Source organism: Gallinula chloropus, assembly GCF_964237585.1.
Source record: "Gallinula chloropus genome assembly, chromosome: 7".
Lineage (NCBI taxonomy): Eukaryota > Metazoa > Chordata > Aves > Gruiformes > Rallidae > Gallinula > Gallinula chloropus.
The window spans coordinates 31,210,743-31,228,828 of NC_140092.1; the positions used below are offsets into that span (position 1 = coordinate 31,210,743).

Sequence of the window (18,086 nt, forward strand, 5' to 3'; positions counted from 1 at the left end):
CAAGGTGAAAAAGATCCTTCTCTCTCTTGTGACTGTGGTGGAAAAATCCCAAGCTGATAGGGCTATCTAAAAAACAGAAACAGTTCACTACTGGATACATCTCCAGGAATAAGGCTGTACTCTTCTTGGTTCTTAAGCACGTAACACATGACAGAACCTGTTTTTAGTATCAGCTATGTAGTGAACAACCTGATGCTCACAGGTCTAAGTAAGACCAAAATTAAAAAATACTATTCATCTTGACACCACAGCATCAATGTATAGTCATATTACTGATTAGTATTCCCCTTTCAATGGCTAAGGTTTGATGTAGTAGTAAGAATATATACACAAAACATTTTGCTGGGTTTAGGTACATTGAAAGTTTCCCCTTTAGTACTGAATCAAGGGACAGCAAACTGAGAAGCAGCCTAGAGAACAAGAGATCAGTGTGAACAGTATAATCTCTCTTTGGGTGGGTGTCTTATTCTGATTTGCATTTTATTTCTTTCTCTGTCCTAGAGTCTATGAGGTTGATTTGATTCGTTTTAATTTCACTGACACAATATTCGTAAGTCATTTCCAAACCTGCAACACAGCAGATATTTTGCAATGTAATTTTAATCTTTGATACACAGTGACACTGATAAAAATTTAAGTCATTTTGATTTATAATGAAATAAGGGAAAAAAATACGCATCTACAGCTAAAGAATGCCAAAACCCTGCATTATTTAGAAAAGCAATCACGAAATCAAGCTGCAATGAGCCCTGCAGTATCTCAGACACCATGCATTTGTTTCTAATAATAAAAGCCCTTAAGGCATCCTTACCCGTTATGTCAAACCAAAGTGGTGTTCCAAGAGGTTCAACAGCTATTACACCGATCATGTGAGCAACGGGGTCACTTTCCATCACCGTGAAGGAAAAAAAAGACTCCTCAAAATAAATGGGCTCTGTGGGTGGGGTGGGCTTTGGAATCCACTCTATGTGAAGCCGGGTAGTTGATGATTTTTGTGGACGACCATTGTCTACAGCTTTAATCTGTGAAACAGACACATCTTTTAAGCTACAGGAACACATAAATCATTATGTCACATAAATGGAAAAGTAGTAGTAAGCTCCGAGCATGTTTGCTCGTGTGAGATATAGCCAAAAAGGTTAAGTGTCTCTCAAAGTGCCACTTGCCCTTCATTATCTGGGCAGCAAATGGAGAAGTATGCAGCACCTGATAGAAGCACAAACTGTTACCATAAATTCAGTTTTATTTTGCTTTCTTCCTGAAAAAGAGTCAAGCTGATTGTTTATGTTCCCTCATCATGCTTATTATCTGTCAAGTTCTGAAAAAGAACAGCAGCTTCTTGATTCTCGATACAGACATCTGAAATCATCCTTTAAAAAAAAACCCCACAACCAAAACAAATAAACCCATGAAACAATGCTTCTGGATTTGTTGAAGCTTTCTTCTGATAACTGCAGTCACTCATCTGCCTGCTACTGAATAAGAAGTGATAAGAATACAGATAAAAGAACACTTCATACATTCATAATATGCAAGATTTTGACTCACTGAAAGGATATCATAGTCCCTTGCCGCAGAAACTTTCTTTGATGAAACCACTCCAGTTTTGGGTTCAATAAAGAATTTGCCATGCTCATCACCATCCTCAATGCTGTAAGAGATCTCTGCGTTGGGGCCTTCGTCTTTATCCGCAGCAACAACGCGATAGATGGGCTCTCTCCTGGCAGCTCTCTCTCTCTCTGGCTTACCACGCTCTGGAAGCTGGATTTTGTAGAACTTCTGCAAGAACTGAGGCTTGTTGTCATTCTCATCCAAGACCTTCACAATGACCCGTGCGATCGTTGACTTGGCAGGAACCCCGTTGTCTGTTACCGTCACCTGTTTGCATTGAGAAGGAGACGGTCAGCGCTCAATTCAAACACGGTCCCTTCCAACAATACCCTTTTTAAACCACATCATTTTCCTACAACTCCCTACAAAAACTGTAATTCCCTAACTCCAGTTACTTAAAGACCGTTGTGTAAAGCTATTTGGTGAATATTTATAGAAGCTTTATTTAAAAAAATTTATTCAGCTACTACTATCTCAACATTTTGATGCTTCACGTATGGCACGTAGGAGTGGAGAGATATATATTAAATCTACTTCATTATTTTGCAGCATTGTAACTGAAATATTAACTTGAACACAGGAAAAGAAAAGTACAGTATCTCTCATAACAGCTTCACTGTGATATCTTAATATACTTCCAGGCTAATGGTTCCTTGCAACTTTCCAATTTAGTAATATGATTTTACACCTCGAAGGATGCAATTCATAAGAATGTAAGTTTCTGAATTTGACAGGCCTGCACACTAAAAATTCCCTGTATTTTAAGACATAAAATCAGTATCTTGTTTAAAAGAAGCTCAAAGCATTGCTTTTTAAGGAAGACACACAAAAAATCTATTTCCATGGACTAAATGAAATAGGAAATTAAACCAAGTCTGCTCTTCCAGCAATAGTCAAAATTTCCTTTACAAAGCCTGTAAAGGAGTATGAAATCGTCTACAATATTAATTCCAGGACTGATCTGATGTTATTGGCATGGATAGTGAACAAAAATATAGTAAGTTATATTAATCACAAGTCAGAAAATGGAGTAAAAAGTCCTTATCCTTAGGAAAAGGACTAAATTGATTGAAAAACTTAGCTCATAAGGGGTTAGATATGAGCATATATGAATTATTTTGGCATCGATTTAAAAGAACAAAAAGACAGGGGGTTTATATTCCTGCTTCCTGTAAGAGCTCAGTTAGCAGACAAATTAGAGAATCAGGCCCATAACTTTGTGGCTGCACCCTGCCATCTACATAAAAGCTAATGGGCTCAGACAGGCGTTTTCGAGGGAGAGTTTAGCTGCCATTACATACAAAGCATTTAAACCAAATATGAATCCTCACTGATAACAGTGTTACCTGACCTATAGCAGTTTGGCTAAATCTCATTTTCTGAAGGGGTATTTTTTTAAAAAAAACCCTGACATTAAAGAACAAGGAATAATGAAGGTTAAAGTCATATTTTTCCTTTTGTCAATATTTCATATTCTTTTCCTTACTTCCTCTTTGCTGTTGGGTTATTTTTCGTTTTAGCTTCAAAATTTTAAAACTTGCATCTCTGATGTTAATACTTTCATAACCCAGTGCACCAATCTTCCTTAGCCTTTATACAGTCTCTCCTTATTTTTTTCACTCCTTTTTTTTTTTTCCACCTTTAAAATTGTCTTCCTCAGCTTAATTTACCTTCCTTAATATTAAAGTGAAATAAATACCCAGGGATGTCTGAGGGTTACCAATGCCATCCCTGCTGTAATAAAGAAGAAACTGATGAACTGAGATATGTTCACCTAATTCTACTGGATACTTGTCAAAGCTGTAGAGGAATGAAAAGTAAAGTAAAAAATAAAAATCAAACACATAGTGTGCCTAACAAATACTATGGGAAATGTGTTGTGCATTGCAGTTTCATTTTGGTTCTGAGTTCATGAGGAACATTTAAGTCTTTGCTGGGAAGAAGCTCTGTACAGAAGTCAGTCACTGTAGTAGCACTGGGAAAACATCATGGGAAAGATATACACTGGGACTCAATCTTAGAGGTCTTTTCCAACGTCAATGATTCTAGGATCAGTGTTGTGGAGGCTGTTAAACAAAAACAATCTCCTTAAACCCAAACAAAAAACTCTACACAGCAATGATATTCCAATCACAAGCAGCACACCTTAATTTGGGCATAACAAGCGTTTCTCTTCCAGAATGTGAGTGGAGGATTCCTTCAATAGTTCTTTAGAATAACAAGAATAACAAGATACAAAATAATCAAATGGATACTAATGGAAAGCTGGAATTGAATCCCAGATGAAAAATTGCATTTACATTGACAAGAATCAGGACAGGATCAGAGATTTTTTTTCCTCTTTCTCATTTATTTGAGGGGGGAAAAAAGGAAATATAAGTGAAGCATGGCATAAATTGCAAGAATGAAGTGAACAAGCATGAGTGAAGTGATTAACCACAACAGAACACGTGAAATGCAACATGAAATGCAAATGTTCATGCTCATCTCTAACAGATGGTGGGATTTCCACATACATGAGTATCTGTTCCCTTTAGTACTTAGAACATGACCATCTATCTTTCAGTTTGCAAAAAAAACCAACATACAAACAGAAAACCAGAAACATATCTTTAAAAAGGAAGTTCCAAGAGGCATGTAATAACTTGGCCATTAACATAATGTTAGCATTTTCCTGAGCCAGGAAGAAAAAAGAAGAAAAAAAAAAAAAAGAGGCAAATTTGAGGAATGTAGTTTGATTTGAATGCAACATCAGTTTATGTCAGCATTACTGATACAACCAACAGAATACTAAGATACAAGACAATAACATGAAGCTAGCCTAAAATAACTGCATTTTAAAAGTGCCAATTTGGCACTTGGAAAATAGTTACAAGTTGGGAATAAAAGAATGGGGCATATTAATTACCACTATGCAAGCAGGAGTGCAATCAAGGATCAAATTTGATAGCAAACAAGGAATAAACCCACAAACCCATCTGGTCAACATTTCAATGCTCAATTAATTAGCCAGATGCTCAGTACTTGGCTCATAATACTGCCCACCACTCTGTGCATTTCTGGGTTTGCTTCCAACCTATTTTCAAAGGTGTAAACATAAAACTAACAAGTGGGAAAACTGCTGCTTTGGGCTGTGCTGTCTACCATTATCGCTCTGTAGTTAAGCGTTCTTCCCTTGGATACTTCACAGACTTATTTAAAATGTTAACAACCAGCTGGGATTCAAAATGAAGGAAGAATGAGGAATTACAAACGATACCAGCAGGCAATAACCAACATACCAAACTAAAGAGGAGCAAGCAGCTTAATCTGCTATTTATCTTTACAGACAACGATGAAACCAGGAGGATTTCTGTACCCTTGTACAATACTCTAACCTTAAAAAATATAAAAAAAATTTAAAATCTTGAGTTCTGTACATTTTGTCCTGTTATAATTTAAGATTAAATTAATAGGCTCAACTGCTAGCAGACAACTGCCCATAGCAGGACACTGTTAGTGTGCTCTTTGGCTAAATTATGTCCCCAAACAAGCAGCACACTCCCACACGCTGCCCAGCTGCAGCCTGACTATTCACCCAATTCAGGCACCATTCTCAAGAGGTAACTTGGACATGGCTACCCTGTTCCAGGGATAAGGTATAAGGTCACAGAATGATCCACAGATCATTTTGTTTACTGTATAAATCTAATACAAAAAAAACCCCAACCCAAAACCCAGGACGATACGCATAGGAGTAAATGTCAAGAGATACCAATTTTACAACCAATATACATCAGTGGTCAAGAAATAAGATATAATTGATATGAAATGCTTTGGGAAACTTAGACAAGCAGATTACAGGAGGTAATTTAAAAAGAGAATAATGTGATGACTTTACAATTTACAGGAATAACATGTCTAGCACTAAATCAGATTTGCCACTTAATTAACTTTGCTGCTACTACTACTAGAAACACACTGCAGATTAAATGCCACCCTACTGCTATTTAAGTACTAAGTGTTTTTCCCAAAGCTGATACAGAACTGAAAATAACAACAAAGATTTCGTCCAACAGCTGCATTAATCCAGCTTGCAATGCACCAAAGGGATAGAAAAGGGGCAGAAGACTGCCTACACGCTGGAGTTCTGCAAAAGGATAGCTTGTGCTACCAAGAAATACATTCACCTCCAAGTCTACACAGCTCTTGTGTTCCTATTAGAAAACTCTTCTACAGATTTCACAAATTTTGAGCAAGTCCAGACTTGTTAGCTTTGTGAGCTTAGATCACTGTCTTTTGTTTATCACCCAGAAGCAAAAGGACAATAAAAGTTCCAGCCAAATCTCAGCCTCTAAATATCACCATGAATATTCAAGTCTTCATTGCAGGTGAAGTACAATGCTGTCACACTGCACATTGTGAAAAGGGAAGACTCACTGTTGTCTGTTTTTCTTTCATGTTTTTCTGATAAATAATGAGAATAGCCATTACACAAATTCCAGGCAGACGATTAAATGGAGCTAAATAAAAGAATTATGTCCTGAATTTCGTGCTTTTGGACTCCAACTCTATAATGCTTATTTTGCAACTCACCTGCTTATGTGACTGATAACTATTATGCAGAAAAAAGGTCTACTCACAATCTGTTTATATTCTCAATGTTGAAAAAAGATTCTTTTTGAGAGGTCTATATTCAGCAAGTGGGAAGCTGAAACAGGCATTTCAGTTATTGCACAGGAAGATTTTTTTAAAAAAAGAAAATCATATTCCTTTTAGTAATCTTGCCTTTGTACTGTTGGAAAAAAAAACTCTACTTACAGATATATATAAAAAATTGACTTCTATCTGTATCTTAACTCTTTTCTTGCAAAGAAGTCCCAACACACTGTTTTTATAAAATAGGTAGCTTTCTGCATTGCAATATAATGAACACAGAAACAAATAATTTTTGAAATCCGTTTGTCTAAATTCTTCATGCAGTAATCAAGTATGGTAAACATAACTCTGTAAAAGAGCTATGATCTTAGAGTCACTGTTCCTCAGAGAAGTACAGAAAGTATTTACCTCCAGTATGTGCTCTCCCTGCTGCTCTCGATCTAGTTTTCTAGATGTGGTTGTAATCAGACCTGTAAACATAAAAGAATAATTAGTCAGATCTTTCAAGAATGAAGGTTAAACCAGGGGTTACTGATATGCCCAATCTCAACTTCTTTAGGTCGCCTCTTCTATTTTTGCAGAACTTATGCTTGCATTAAATGGAAGGGGTGAGAGGTTTCCAGTCTTCAAAAGCTGTGAAAATATTCCTTGCAACCTGAAAGCTAAGCTGCTGCAGCCCTTAAGACAGAAACAGTTCAATTTCCAACACATCTTGTGCACATCATGCTTCTGACTAGAGGTGTGTATGCAATTCCCTCTCATGAAGTCTTGTTTTCAGAGGCTGTTCATATGCCTTAATCACAGGGTGCTTACACACATTATTTTAATAGTTGCCAATCTCTTTCAGAGAAGCATCTATTTGTATTTTTAGTGATACCAATAGAAAAAGGATGATTTTAAGAGATCCATTAATAGTGAAAACCAGAGCAATCTGTGTGTGCTGGCTTGATTTGTCAGTGACAAGCAATCAAGCAGTTGCTGTTGGCAATAGCAGAGAAGGAGCACCAGTTTTTGCTGCATGATGTTAGATTTTGTTGCAAGAGTTGGATACATCTTTGATGGAGGATTGGGAAAGGATAACGAGTTTCACTTTGAATGAACACAGTCAGAGTAAGAGGTGATAGAAGAGACAGTGAAATCTAAATTCAACAGGATTTTATTTGAATTAATTCTCCCTAACAGCAGTTTTAAAATTTTAACTACTGAGTTTGATGAAAACCAGTCAACTCTGAGCTATAGCTGAATGGCTAAATGGGTTAACTCTGCATGGACACAGACACAGGTCATAACCCTGTGCTGAACCAATGCCACTAACCTGCTTGCAGGTACAAGTTGGCCCCACAAGCACCACCGCTGTGTTCACATGGCACTGAGCCTGTGCTAGTTCATCCAGCTAAACCCCACTTGGCTTTGCACAGAGCAAAGACTGACATTTGGATTTGTGCAATGTAAGCCACTACTGGCCAAAGCATCCCCTATTCTTTGCAGCAGGAATCCAGCATATTCTACATACAGAAGATGCTGCAATGTCATAAGACTTTTTATCCAACTATCCCAGCTTTTTACAGTGACAGGAAAGCACTGTCATCTTGATCCTTAACAGTCAAACTGAAAAATGGGAGAGCAATTACCCAATTAAGGACAAAATAGCAATGAAAATACAGACCACACTTCATTTTCCTTTCTCTATCTACAGCATAAGCTTTCTATCAGTAAGACCTCTTATAAGCAAAATTAAAATCTATTTATGAAGTTTTCAAGGTTAATCTGCTACAATAAAAAACCTTCAGTTTTGTCTCACAGCTGATAAAAAATAGAGCATGTAAGTAAGAAGAGTAATAAAGATTTTAATTTCACTTTAAAGAGAAAGGCTAACAAACAGAATTGTATGCCCTTGGTGCATAGCTACTCAATGGTACTGTCAAAATACAGCTGTAGTCTACATATACGAACAAAGCAGACAGCCTGTACTAAATAATATGAACAAAATCTATATAAAGCAATATTGCAGCTGTCAAATGTTCCAACAAGTATTCTTCAAAAACCAGTGCAAATAATGGCCATTTCCATTATGGTCAAATCTACCCTTGTTTTTCCAGCAATTTACTTTCCTACTGTATCAAACCCACTACATACCTCGTACTCTAGACATAAAGATCCATCATCTTCTACTATATCAACACATAGAAAATATGTATGTTATTGTTAGGGTACATATTTTGGTATTATGAAGTAGCTGCCCTTAATTACAAAAAAAGTGGGAATGAAAATTAAAAAAAACAACTAACCTGAATACACATGGACAAAATGCTGCATTAGTACTGAGAATTTAGTAAGGGGGAGGGGGTTGGACAGACAGAAAAAAAAAAAGGATGATAGAATCACAGAATCATAGAATGGCATGGGTTGGAAAAGACCCCATGGATCACAGAGCTCCAACCCCCTGCCACAGGCAGGGCCACCAACCTCAGGCCTGGGTCTACACAAGGTTGCCCAGGGCCCCATCCAACCTGGCCTTGGACACCTCCAGGGACGGGGCATCCACCCTGTCTCTGGGCAGCCTGTTCCAGCCCCTCACCACTCTCTCTGTAAAAAACTTCCCCCTAATATCTAATCTAAACCTTTCTTCCATTAGTTTTAATCCATTCCCCCTTGTCCTGCCATTGTCTACCCTTTTAAAAAGTTGAATCCCCTCCTGCAACATGAGGGTGTGACGACTCTTGTTTTAACCTCCTTGAGGTAACATCTTCCCATAGAGATGACTGAGCTGTGAACAGTGACAACTGAAAATGTTTATTGTCACCTATTTTAAACAAAGCTTTTTCCTAATTTCCTGGCTGAGCCTGGTCTAGCCACACCTTTTCTTTTCACAGGGTCTATGGGGAGCAGCACAGAACTGTTAATTGCAAGTGAACAAATGGCAGAGCTGATACCTCATTGGCTTCTCTCGAGCAAAGGGACTTGCTGGCGACCAAGAAACACAAACTTGCCTAAATACCTCTTCATTGGGTACCTCTGGAAAGAACCAGCACAAAGCCCTCCCAGGAAGCATTAATCCCCTGAAAGTCCCCAAAGTTGCAAGGGAAAAAGGTAAGTTTCAGCACAGCCACTAAAAGAGTTGGCTGCTGAATAGCTGGGTTGAGGACGAGGAGGATCTCAAAAATCACAGGAAGGATAAAGTAATTCCAGCAGGAATATCTCATTGTGCTTGCATTTCTCTGAACAGTCAATATTCAGTCTGCACCCTCTGACAATATTGGATTCGATCCCTCACAGCAGCAGCAAGTAGAGAATTGCTCAGACACGAAAGCAGCAGGTAACACCTTTCAACAGTTTCCCATCCGTTTCTTCCCTCAGCAAGAGCCATTAAGACTAGAGCCACCACTAATAAATGCCAGCTAATAGCTGGGGGAGGGGAACATAAAAACGTTTTTGCTGCAGGCACTCCAGACAGAATATTCCACCATGTACTACATGCTACAGTTTGTTAAAGAAAGTCTAATTACAGATACAATTTCTGCTGATGAAGTTGGTCAGTACAACACAAACAGGTAAGCAAAAAAATATCCAGTAATGAACAGTAGATGCATGCTTTGAGATGTTTAAACTTCCAGTCTTTGCAACCACTCATGCCACACTCCTGTTAAAACGCTTCAGACCAGTAACAGAAGCTTTTAGTCTTCACCATATATATCCTGTACATTCAGCAGAAACTAATGCCAACAAAGGGTATGTAACACTTCTGGATTTAGAATCACATACACATGCATGACATTCCTTTTATTTAACTCCTTACTGCCAGCCACTTTCCTATGTGAAAATTTAGCTTCAGTGAAGTGTTTCACTACAGTTTAACAATGTGAAAGGTTTAATTATGGCAATTGCTAAGAGGTTTTTTCCATTGTTTCCCAGTTTTTCTGTATTATAAAATGCTTAATACTGCACCAATGGATTTCATCAGTTGCTAAAGAGCCTTTCTCAATTAAGGCCATAATATGATCAAGTGTCTCTATGCAGTGACTGCCTATTAAGAGGGTTGGGCAGAATCTTCGGACCTAATCAGCTCCCTGAAAAAAGAGCCATCACTCTTTCTACTGAAAACAAAAGTTCTCAAACTTTTTAGATTGAGCTCCCTCTCTTCTCTGTAACAGTGTGGAGATCTCCTTCCTGCACCCCTCCTGCTACAAAAACAAATAACAAACCACAACTTTACACACACCACATCCCCACCAAAGGTGACGATTTCACTCCATCTCTGCAGAAGTCTGTAACATGATGAATTCTGAAATCCTTAGTGGCAGATGGGCAGAATATGATCACTGCTGAATGAGCGAAATAGCAGCGTGTGAGAGAAACATCACAGTGACAAAGGATTCATTTTGAAAGCAAAACTGACTTACAGAGCATCATTGTTCAGTCACATTTTCCTGTTTTACTCCTGCCTCTTATCACCCCTCCCAACCAACAGGAACAATGAGCTCCGCCAAGTCACATCACTGACTGTATATTCCACCTGGAAGCTGATGCACACTATGGCAAGTTGGGTCAAGCATCCTTGAGAAAAGACAAGTTTATAACAAACGGTATCTCTAGTGAATTTGCAACATTCTTTTCTATTCAGGAATGTTCCAAAGCTCACCTCATCAGAAACATTTTCATAACAGCAACTTAATAATTTAGAGAGACTTTGGATAAACCACAGCTGTTCTGCTTCACTGGCTGGAGAGGTACTATAATGAACTAAAACTAACCACAAACATCTCTAACAAAAAGCAAAACACAAACCCCATACTGGGTAACAAATACAATTGTATTCTCCCTTCCTTCCTCCTTTGAGTTTATATTCTGGGAATATCTGCTGTCTATTTGAGGTCTACTGGAAAATCAATATAGTTACAACTGTATTAAAGTAAAATTTACTTTAGATTTCTATTTTAAACACTATTAAACACACAACGATGCAACTACAGCATTCAATTACGTAAATATAAATAAAGCTGCTACATTTGGAACAGAAAATAGCATAAAGGAGCTGATATTAGCAGGGATTTGTTTTATCCCATATAAGCTTTCATCTCAGTGCCCAGTTACATCACATTGCCTCTGTATCTGAAAAACAGCACATCAACAACTTCCATTCAATGCCAGAATGGCAATCTCTTAAAAAACCCAGAACATTTAGTGCTTAGCAGGTGAGCACCATGCTAAGAATGTTACTATTAGTTCCATGCTATTAGCTGTCTTCGTGGCATGGACAGCATGGACAATTTCAGTGATAAAAGAAGCAACATCAGGTCTTTGTAACAGAAGGACTTTTGTCTTGCCTTGTATACATCGTGCATTCCCTGCTACAGGCATACCTACACATGCACTGGTGCTTTCACAGATATACACAGACTCTCCAACTGCACATACAGCTTGAGATTACAGTTCTGGAGCTGGGCACTAACCCACTACAATCCAAAGGACTAAAGCAGATACTACCAAGTCTACTGATCTGCGTCCGATGAGCTTTAACTGACAGGCTTGATTTGAATGTAGCATAACGCTCCTGGAATTGCAGCCTAGGAAAAGATGTAAGTTTCTCTGATCTTTGAGTGCACTAGCACTACAGGTTTAAAGAATTTTTTATCACCAACTCCAACAGATATAAGACACTGGGAATAAATATATGAGAGGAAACATTTTGTGGATGAGATTTTTGTCTTGTGTGTTGAACACAAACCATAACCAGTCAGCAGGAATGGTTTCTCTGGACTGCATTAGTGCAACTCAATCAGTTTAAAGCTATAGATCACTTTACTTGTAATGTGTTATTATTTAAGCTCTTGTTCCTCCACTTCAACCTGAAAAATGATGATTTACTAATGAATGTTAAACACAATTATCTTGGTATTTTCTTTACAAGAACTTAATACATACATCAGTGTAAGAGTTGATGGAAGTATGGGTTTTAAATTCACATGTGGCTGTAATGATAATCTAGTCTGACTACTGCATAACACAACCCTAAAGCACTGGGCAAATTACAGCGTGCATTCTGTAAGCTGAAGACCAATTACGTCTCTTCAAGTGATAAAGATGTTGCCTCACCTCAAGGCAGGATTTCCTACTAATAATCCCCATGTAAGAAATAGTGTGTTATATTTAAGACAGCTTTCCCTTCTAGACACAGGAATGTATCTTTCTTTTGCTTGATAAATCAAGAAGTCCACTGGAATCAGCAGTTCTCTGCTCAAAGTACTTAGTGTGATCAAGCCATGTCTTAGACATAATACACTGAGTGTCAAGTTTCACTTTCATGAAAATCTCTTATGATATTGTTCCTAATAGCTCAACACTTTTTGAAATATGGACAAGAGGACAGGTGAACACAATAATCCATGACTGCTTTATGCCTGTCACAGAAAGACATTTTTACCCCACTGATTTTTCTTTCAACTGAGCTATGATTTACACCTAATTTGCTTTACAATCACTGACCATCAGAAAAAGCCCACATTCCCTTTCTAAAGTTGTTCAGATAACGTTTTTGGCAAGAATGTAGTCAAATCTTGTCTTCTATGTAAGCCAAGTCAAGGCTTCACAACCAAAGCAAGTAAACAGGTTAATAAAAATAGGTCAATGAAACGTAATAGCAGAGGGATTTAAGAACAGATTTCAGCTTTGCAGCTGACAAAAAATAAACTCCATGTCTCACCAGTCATATATCGACTACGATTATAGGCTAGACTGTGTGACATTGTGATGTATCATCACAAAGGCAGGTTTCTGAGTTAAAAACCGAACGAGATCACAGCTCTAGCCAGACAGCTCACTGGAGAAAGCATAAAGGAACTGAACAGCTTCGATGTACATAGTCCTAAAGATTGTTCCTTAGCAATTTGCCTTGCTTTTCATTCCGAATGTCTTTCTTGTCCTAAACACCTAAACAAAATTGTCCATAATACCTGCAACAAAATTGTTGCCATTTTCAAGCACTGAAAATATAGTTGTAAACACACAGACCCGAAAGAAACCAGCAACATAATTTACAAGCCAATTAAATGGCTGCACATGCTTCTTCTGCTCAAGTAAAATATTTAAAAGCAATCATTTCTGTTCTTTCAATAAAGCCTGATACTTTTCAAAAGAAAGTGAGACTCCAGGTTCCGCTTTCAGCTGAATAGTCTCTCCATTAGGTACAGAATTATGTTGTTGCTTGCCTGTTCCCTCTGGCCTCTTTAATCTTACCTTTCTTTGCAATACAGTTGTTTAAGTAGAGCAAAGATCACTTCTGCCTAGCACAGCTTACAGCCTGTGGCTTAGTAGCCTTCCCTAGGCAGTTTAAATCCACTTTTGAAGCTAAAGGAGCAGTTTTCCCCTTCATGTATGAATTTTCTGATCAGGGTACTTTATAAAAGTGAGTTACACTGCCCTATAAATAGATAGTTTTAGACAAATTAAAGGAGACCTACTGCGGTACCCCGTGCTGAAATCGGTGTTCCCCTTGTGTTTGACTGCACTCAACTAGCGCAGTCTTTCACAGCTTCGGTGCCTTTCTCCCTTCAATTGCCATCTGCAGCAGTTCAGGCAAAAGCCAGCAGGACATTCCCAAAGTGCACAGGCACCTAGGTAAATTCCAGGTCTAAAATGCTTTACAGAACTACACATTCTATTTGCCCTTCAGATCATATTTTCTTTCTCTTTAGGCACTCCCATATTCCTGTTTCACATGCTGATGCATATGCTCTGGACTTGAGCCACAAAATACCCTTTTTTGGCACATTTATCCCAGCTGAATAAACATCTTGCCCTTTGAAAGGTGAAGTAATAATGGAGATCTCAGTCCTACCCAAGTCAGGAGTGCATCGAATGAGGAGTAACCAGCCTGGTCCGTAAGGGCAGGCTTGTGTCAGCACATTAGACGTTTACTGAAGCAGGGTAGTATCAGTGTTTATGAGTTTGTTACTTGTTGCCAAGGCAGAATGTAAACTTGGTATATAGGATGAAAAAGGAAGTTATTTAATTCTACGGCTGGAATTTCATACCACCAGTTGCCACGTTAATCAGTAACCGGGCAATTTAACTACTCAATCCTACTACTACAAAGTGTAAGCACAAGGTGTACATCTGAAGTGAAGAGTTACTTCCCTAAACTGTTCTAACAGCATCCAGATACAAAGATGTGGAATTTGCTGATCAGAGTACTCGTTTATCACTGTACTGATTGAAAGCAGGGAACAAAGGCAAAGTAACCCGACAAAGATTATTAACGTATGGGATACGGAAGTAAAAAACCACTTTATGTAAACCACTAAGTCATCCAATCCAGTAAACAGTGTAGAGCTTCAGTTTCAGCTAGATTTCAAATGACGCATCAAATCTGGGTTTAGTGATCATATAATTACAGAAAACTGCTCAAATGTATCCTACAAAAGTAAACCAAGTGGTTTTGTACACTCTACTTAGTCACAGAGTACATTATTTTCACCCTGGATTTACCAAGACAATGGTATAACCTACTTCTGCAGTGATTGTTTTACTAGTACAACTATTTGGGGAATAATGAAATCTGTAAATAAGCACACAACCCCAAATAGGTATAGTAGAAAAAGAAAAGTAATCCTGCATTCTGAGTGCCTGAAAGCATTTTAGGATGTGTCCAGTTTCACTGCCAGTTCTCTTCTTTTGGCAGTATGAGTTTCTCTCAGACATAAGGAGATAAAATAACCAGAACTGCAAGTCATAAGCAGTGAAAGATAAAATCACAAAAAAATAAAGATTCTTAAGAAATAATAAAAATAGCTAAAATTATTTTGAATGGAAAACCAAACAACAAAACCCATGTATGATCACTGAAAGACAACTAGTAAGTGATGACAAACTTCCTCTGGAATGAACTTTAAACTTACTATCAGCAGAGAACTATAAATTTTTAATCTTTGTTTACCTTGCAAAAACACTCTTGCCATCAACACCATCCAGTATACTAAAGCCACACCAATTCAAAGCTCAAATACCTTCAGTAATTAACTCTTTAAGAAACCTGATCCTCATCACTCATTATCTTGAGACATATCACCTTCAGTAATGAAGTACAGAATTATTGGCATAAAATCTTGCAGCATTTTGAAAGATATTTTCAAAGCTGATATAACCTTACTCTATTTTTTGTACCTGAATAAAGAAACTCTACATGCTTTTACAAACTTTTTTTTTTTTCCTCTGAACAAAGAAAACGTGCTTTTCAGGCTATAGTAGCCAGCCCTGAGTTGTTAATATATTTTTAAAAAAATGAAAATATCAAGACCAGTTGAGAGAAGTGTTTATGACCAATTACTAAGGGACTGAGGTAAGTTTTTGAGGTAATTTCCTCCGTTACAGTTTTACAATTTCATGTTTAATCTCCCATAAAACTCTTGCAACACACACACGTGGATTAAGGAAGATTGACAAATTCACAAAGAACGTGTACGGTCTTTGCAATTTACTCTACCAGCAAAGCTCTTTCCAGCTGGCAGACATCATCTCTGAAATGGAAGGTGACTACACAAAATGTAACTGAACTTCTGCGTTAACTGGGAGTATTCACCAGCGAGTGGATTTGTAGTTACAGCGGAATAGCAGCAACCGTGAAATCAAAGTCAGTGTTCATCGCAACTACACCTTGCTGCACAACCAAGCTAAGCCTTAAAGCAGGGATTTTAGAAGTTACTACATGAACGATTTCAATGAGAAACATCAGAGCAGGTGTCCATATTGAGTATTGTCTTGATGTCAAAAACTCAACTGCTTTTACTAAAGCTATGTTTTAGTCAGAAAAGAGTGCTCTGGTTGCAATGACAGCATGTAACTAATGACAGCACTGATGGTATGTAACAGCCAAACGAGAAGGACTGTATGTAACATCAGAAATTATTGAACTGATTTTTGGCTTTTAATGGAATTCTACAAATAGACAAACTCACCCGTGAAAGCCACAATATTTCATTTCATTAACACTGCATTCTAAAAGTTAAAAATGAAAAAAACAGTATTTATTTAACTCATTTGTAGAGAACGGATATGAAATTAGTTAATGGCTACAGACAAAATCCCTTCCCTCCAAATTTTCAAGATATGGTTTATCAAAGGGGGAAATTCAACCTCCCAAATGCTCATCACTGTTGGGATTTTTGTGTGTATGTGAATGTCTGTATGGCTTGTTTCACTAATTCTTTTTTACTAATTTAAGCAACGAGGATTTCCTTAAGAAAGCTCATTAACTGCCAGAGATGGTTGGTCTTGCTTCATCAGCTTCAGAACTGGCTATCCAATGATCTTCTAATTTTGAAAATGTAGACAAAAAGCCAATAAACAGAATTGTATTTCAATTGTTGAAAACAATAATTATTTTAAGACTTGAAAAAGCTGAATTAAAAATGTGATTTACTAGAGGGGTTTAGCTTTTTAGGGGTTTTTTTGGGTGGTTTTTTCAATATTTATCACTTCACTGACTATATATATATATATTTTATCTTGAAGCAACTGAGGCAGGCTGAGAGTAGCATGTCACAACAAAATCATATGATCAACCAAAACGAATAAAAACTATTTCTTTTTAAGAACTGCCTTACTGCAGCGTTCTCTGTAAATGGATAAATGAGGTCCCTCTTAGCACTTCGAGGCATTTAGGGGTTCTCAGCAGCTTTAAGCCCACCAATAACCTTGAACTTTTATTTGGCTACTCATTTAAACCTTCCATACCAAAAGAACATTAAGGCAACAATACAACTGTTAGACACAACTGTCCTTAATATTTTCTCTCCTTTGAAGTTAAGAATGGTTTATGAATGGCATATGCATTTTCAAATGTACAGAGGAAGTGGTTCCAATCACACTAGGAATATCAGGGTATCTTCAACACCATTACAGGCTTTCTTTTGAGAATCCCTAACTCCGTAAAATACAAAGTTAAGCCCTAAAAATAGTAGTTTCCAAGTTAAAACTTGAAGATCTAGTCAATGATGCCTTATTTTGTTTAGTTGCATGTTATCTTCTACATTTACAAGACAGACTACTACTGCAGCATGCCCAGACAGCCAGGAAGGCCAACCATATCCTGGGGTGCAAAAAGCACAGCATGGCCAGACAGTCCAGGGAGGGGATTGTCCCAAGCCACACTGTGCTGGTGAGGCCTCACCTCGAGCACTAGATGCAGTTCTGGGCACCACAGTACAAGAGGGACACAAAAATATCACAGTGTCCAGAGGAAGGCAACAGGGACGGTGAAAGGTCTGGAGGGGAAGTCTTATGAGGAGAGGATGAAGTCCCTGGGTTTGTTCAGCCTGGAGAAGAGGAGGCTGAGGGGAGACCCCCTCACAGTCTGTGACTTCCTGATGAGGGGGAGCAAGGGGGCAGGTGCCAATCTCCTCTCTTTGGTGACCAATGATAGAATCCAAGAAAATGGCATGAAGCTGTGACTGGGGAGGTTTAGGCTGGATGTCAGGAAGAGGTTCTGCACTGAGAGGGGGGTCGGGCAATGACACAGGCTCCCCAGGGAAGTGGTCACAGTCCCAAGGTGGGCTGAGCTCAAGAAGCGTCTGGCCGATGTGCTCAGTCCCATGCTCTGACTTGGCTGGGCCTGTGTGGAGCCAGGAGTTGGACTCAATGATCCTTATGGGTTCCTCCTGACTCAGGATACCCTATGATTCTATCATATTACCTCATAGAATCATTTTGGTTTGGGTTTCACGTAGAAGTATGTTTTTGCTAGGATTGATCTTCAATTTTCATCACTCAAAAAATCAAGCCAAGCTAGATGGGAATCGGGACTCTAATTCTGAGTAATCTTCTCTTAATAGGGAATTAATCAA

General features: G+C 38.2%; 1 protein-coding gene across 1 annotated transcript in view; it reads right to left on the reverse strand.

Moving 5' to 3' along the window:
* Nucleotides 1–18,086, reverse strand: part of FAT1 (FAT atypical cadherin 1) — a gene marked incomplete at both ends in the record, with an annotated part of 99,953 nt that overhangs the window by 44,156 nt on the left and 37,711 nt on the right. Inside the window, 3 exons of the mRNA XM_084266957.1 lie at nt 812–1,022; nt 1,549–1,878; nt 6,658–6,719. Of these exons, the coding sequence (XP_084123083.1) occupies nt 812–1,022; nt 1,549–1,878; nt 6,658–6,719 (603 nt within the window). The remainder of the gene's footprint in view (nt 1–811; nt 1,023–1,548; nt 1,879–6,657; nt 6,720–18,086) is intronic.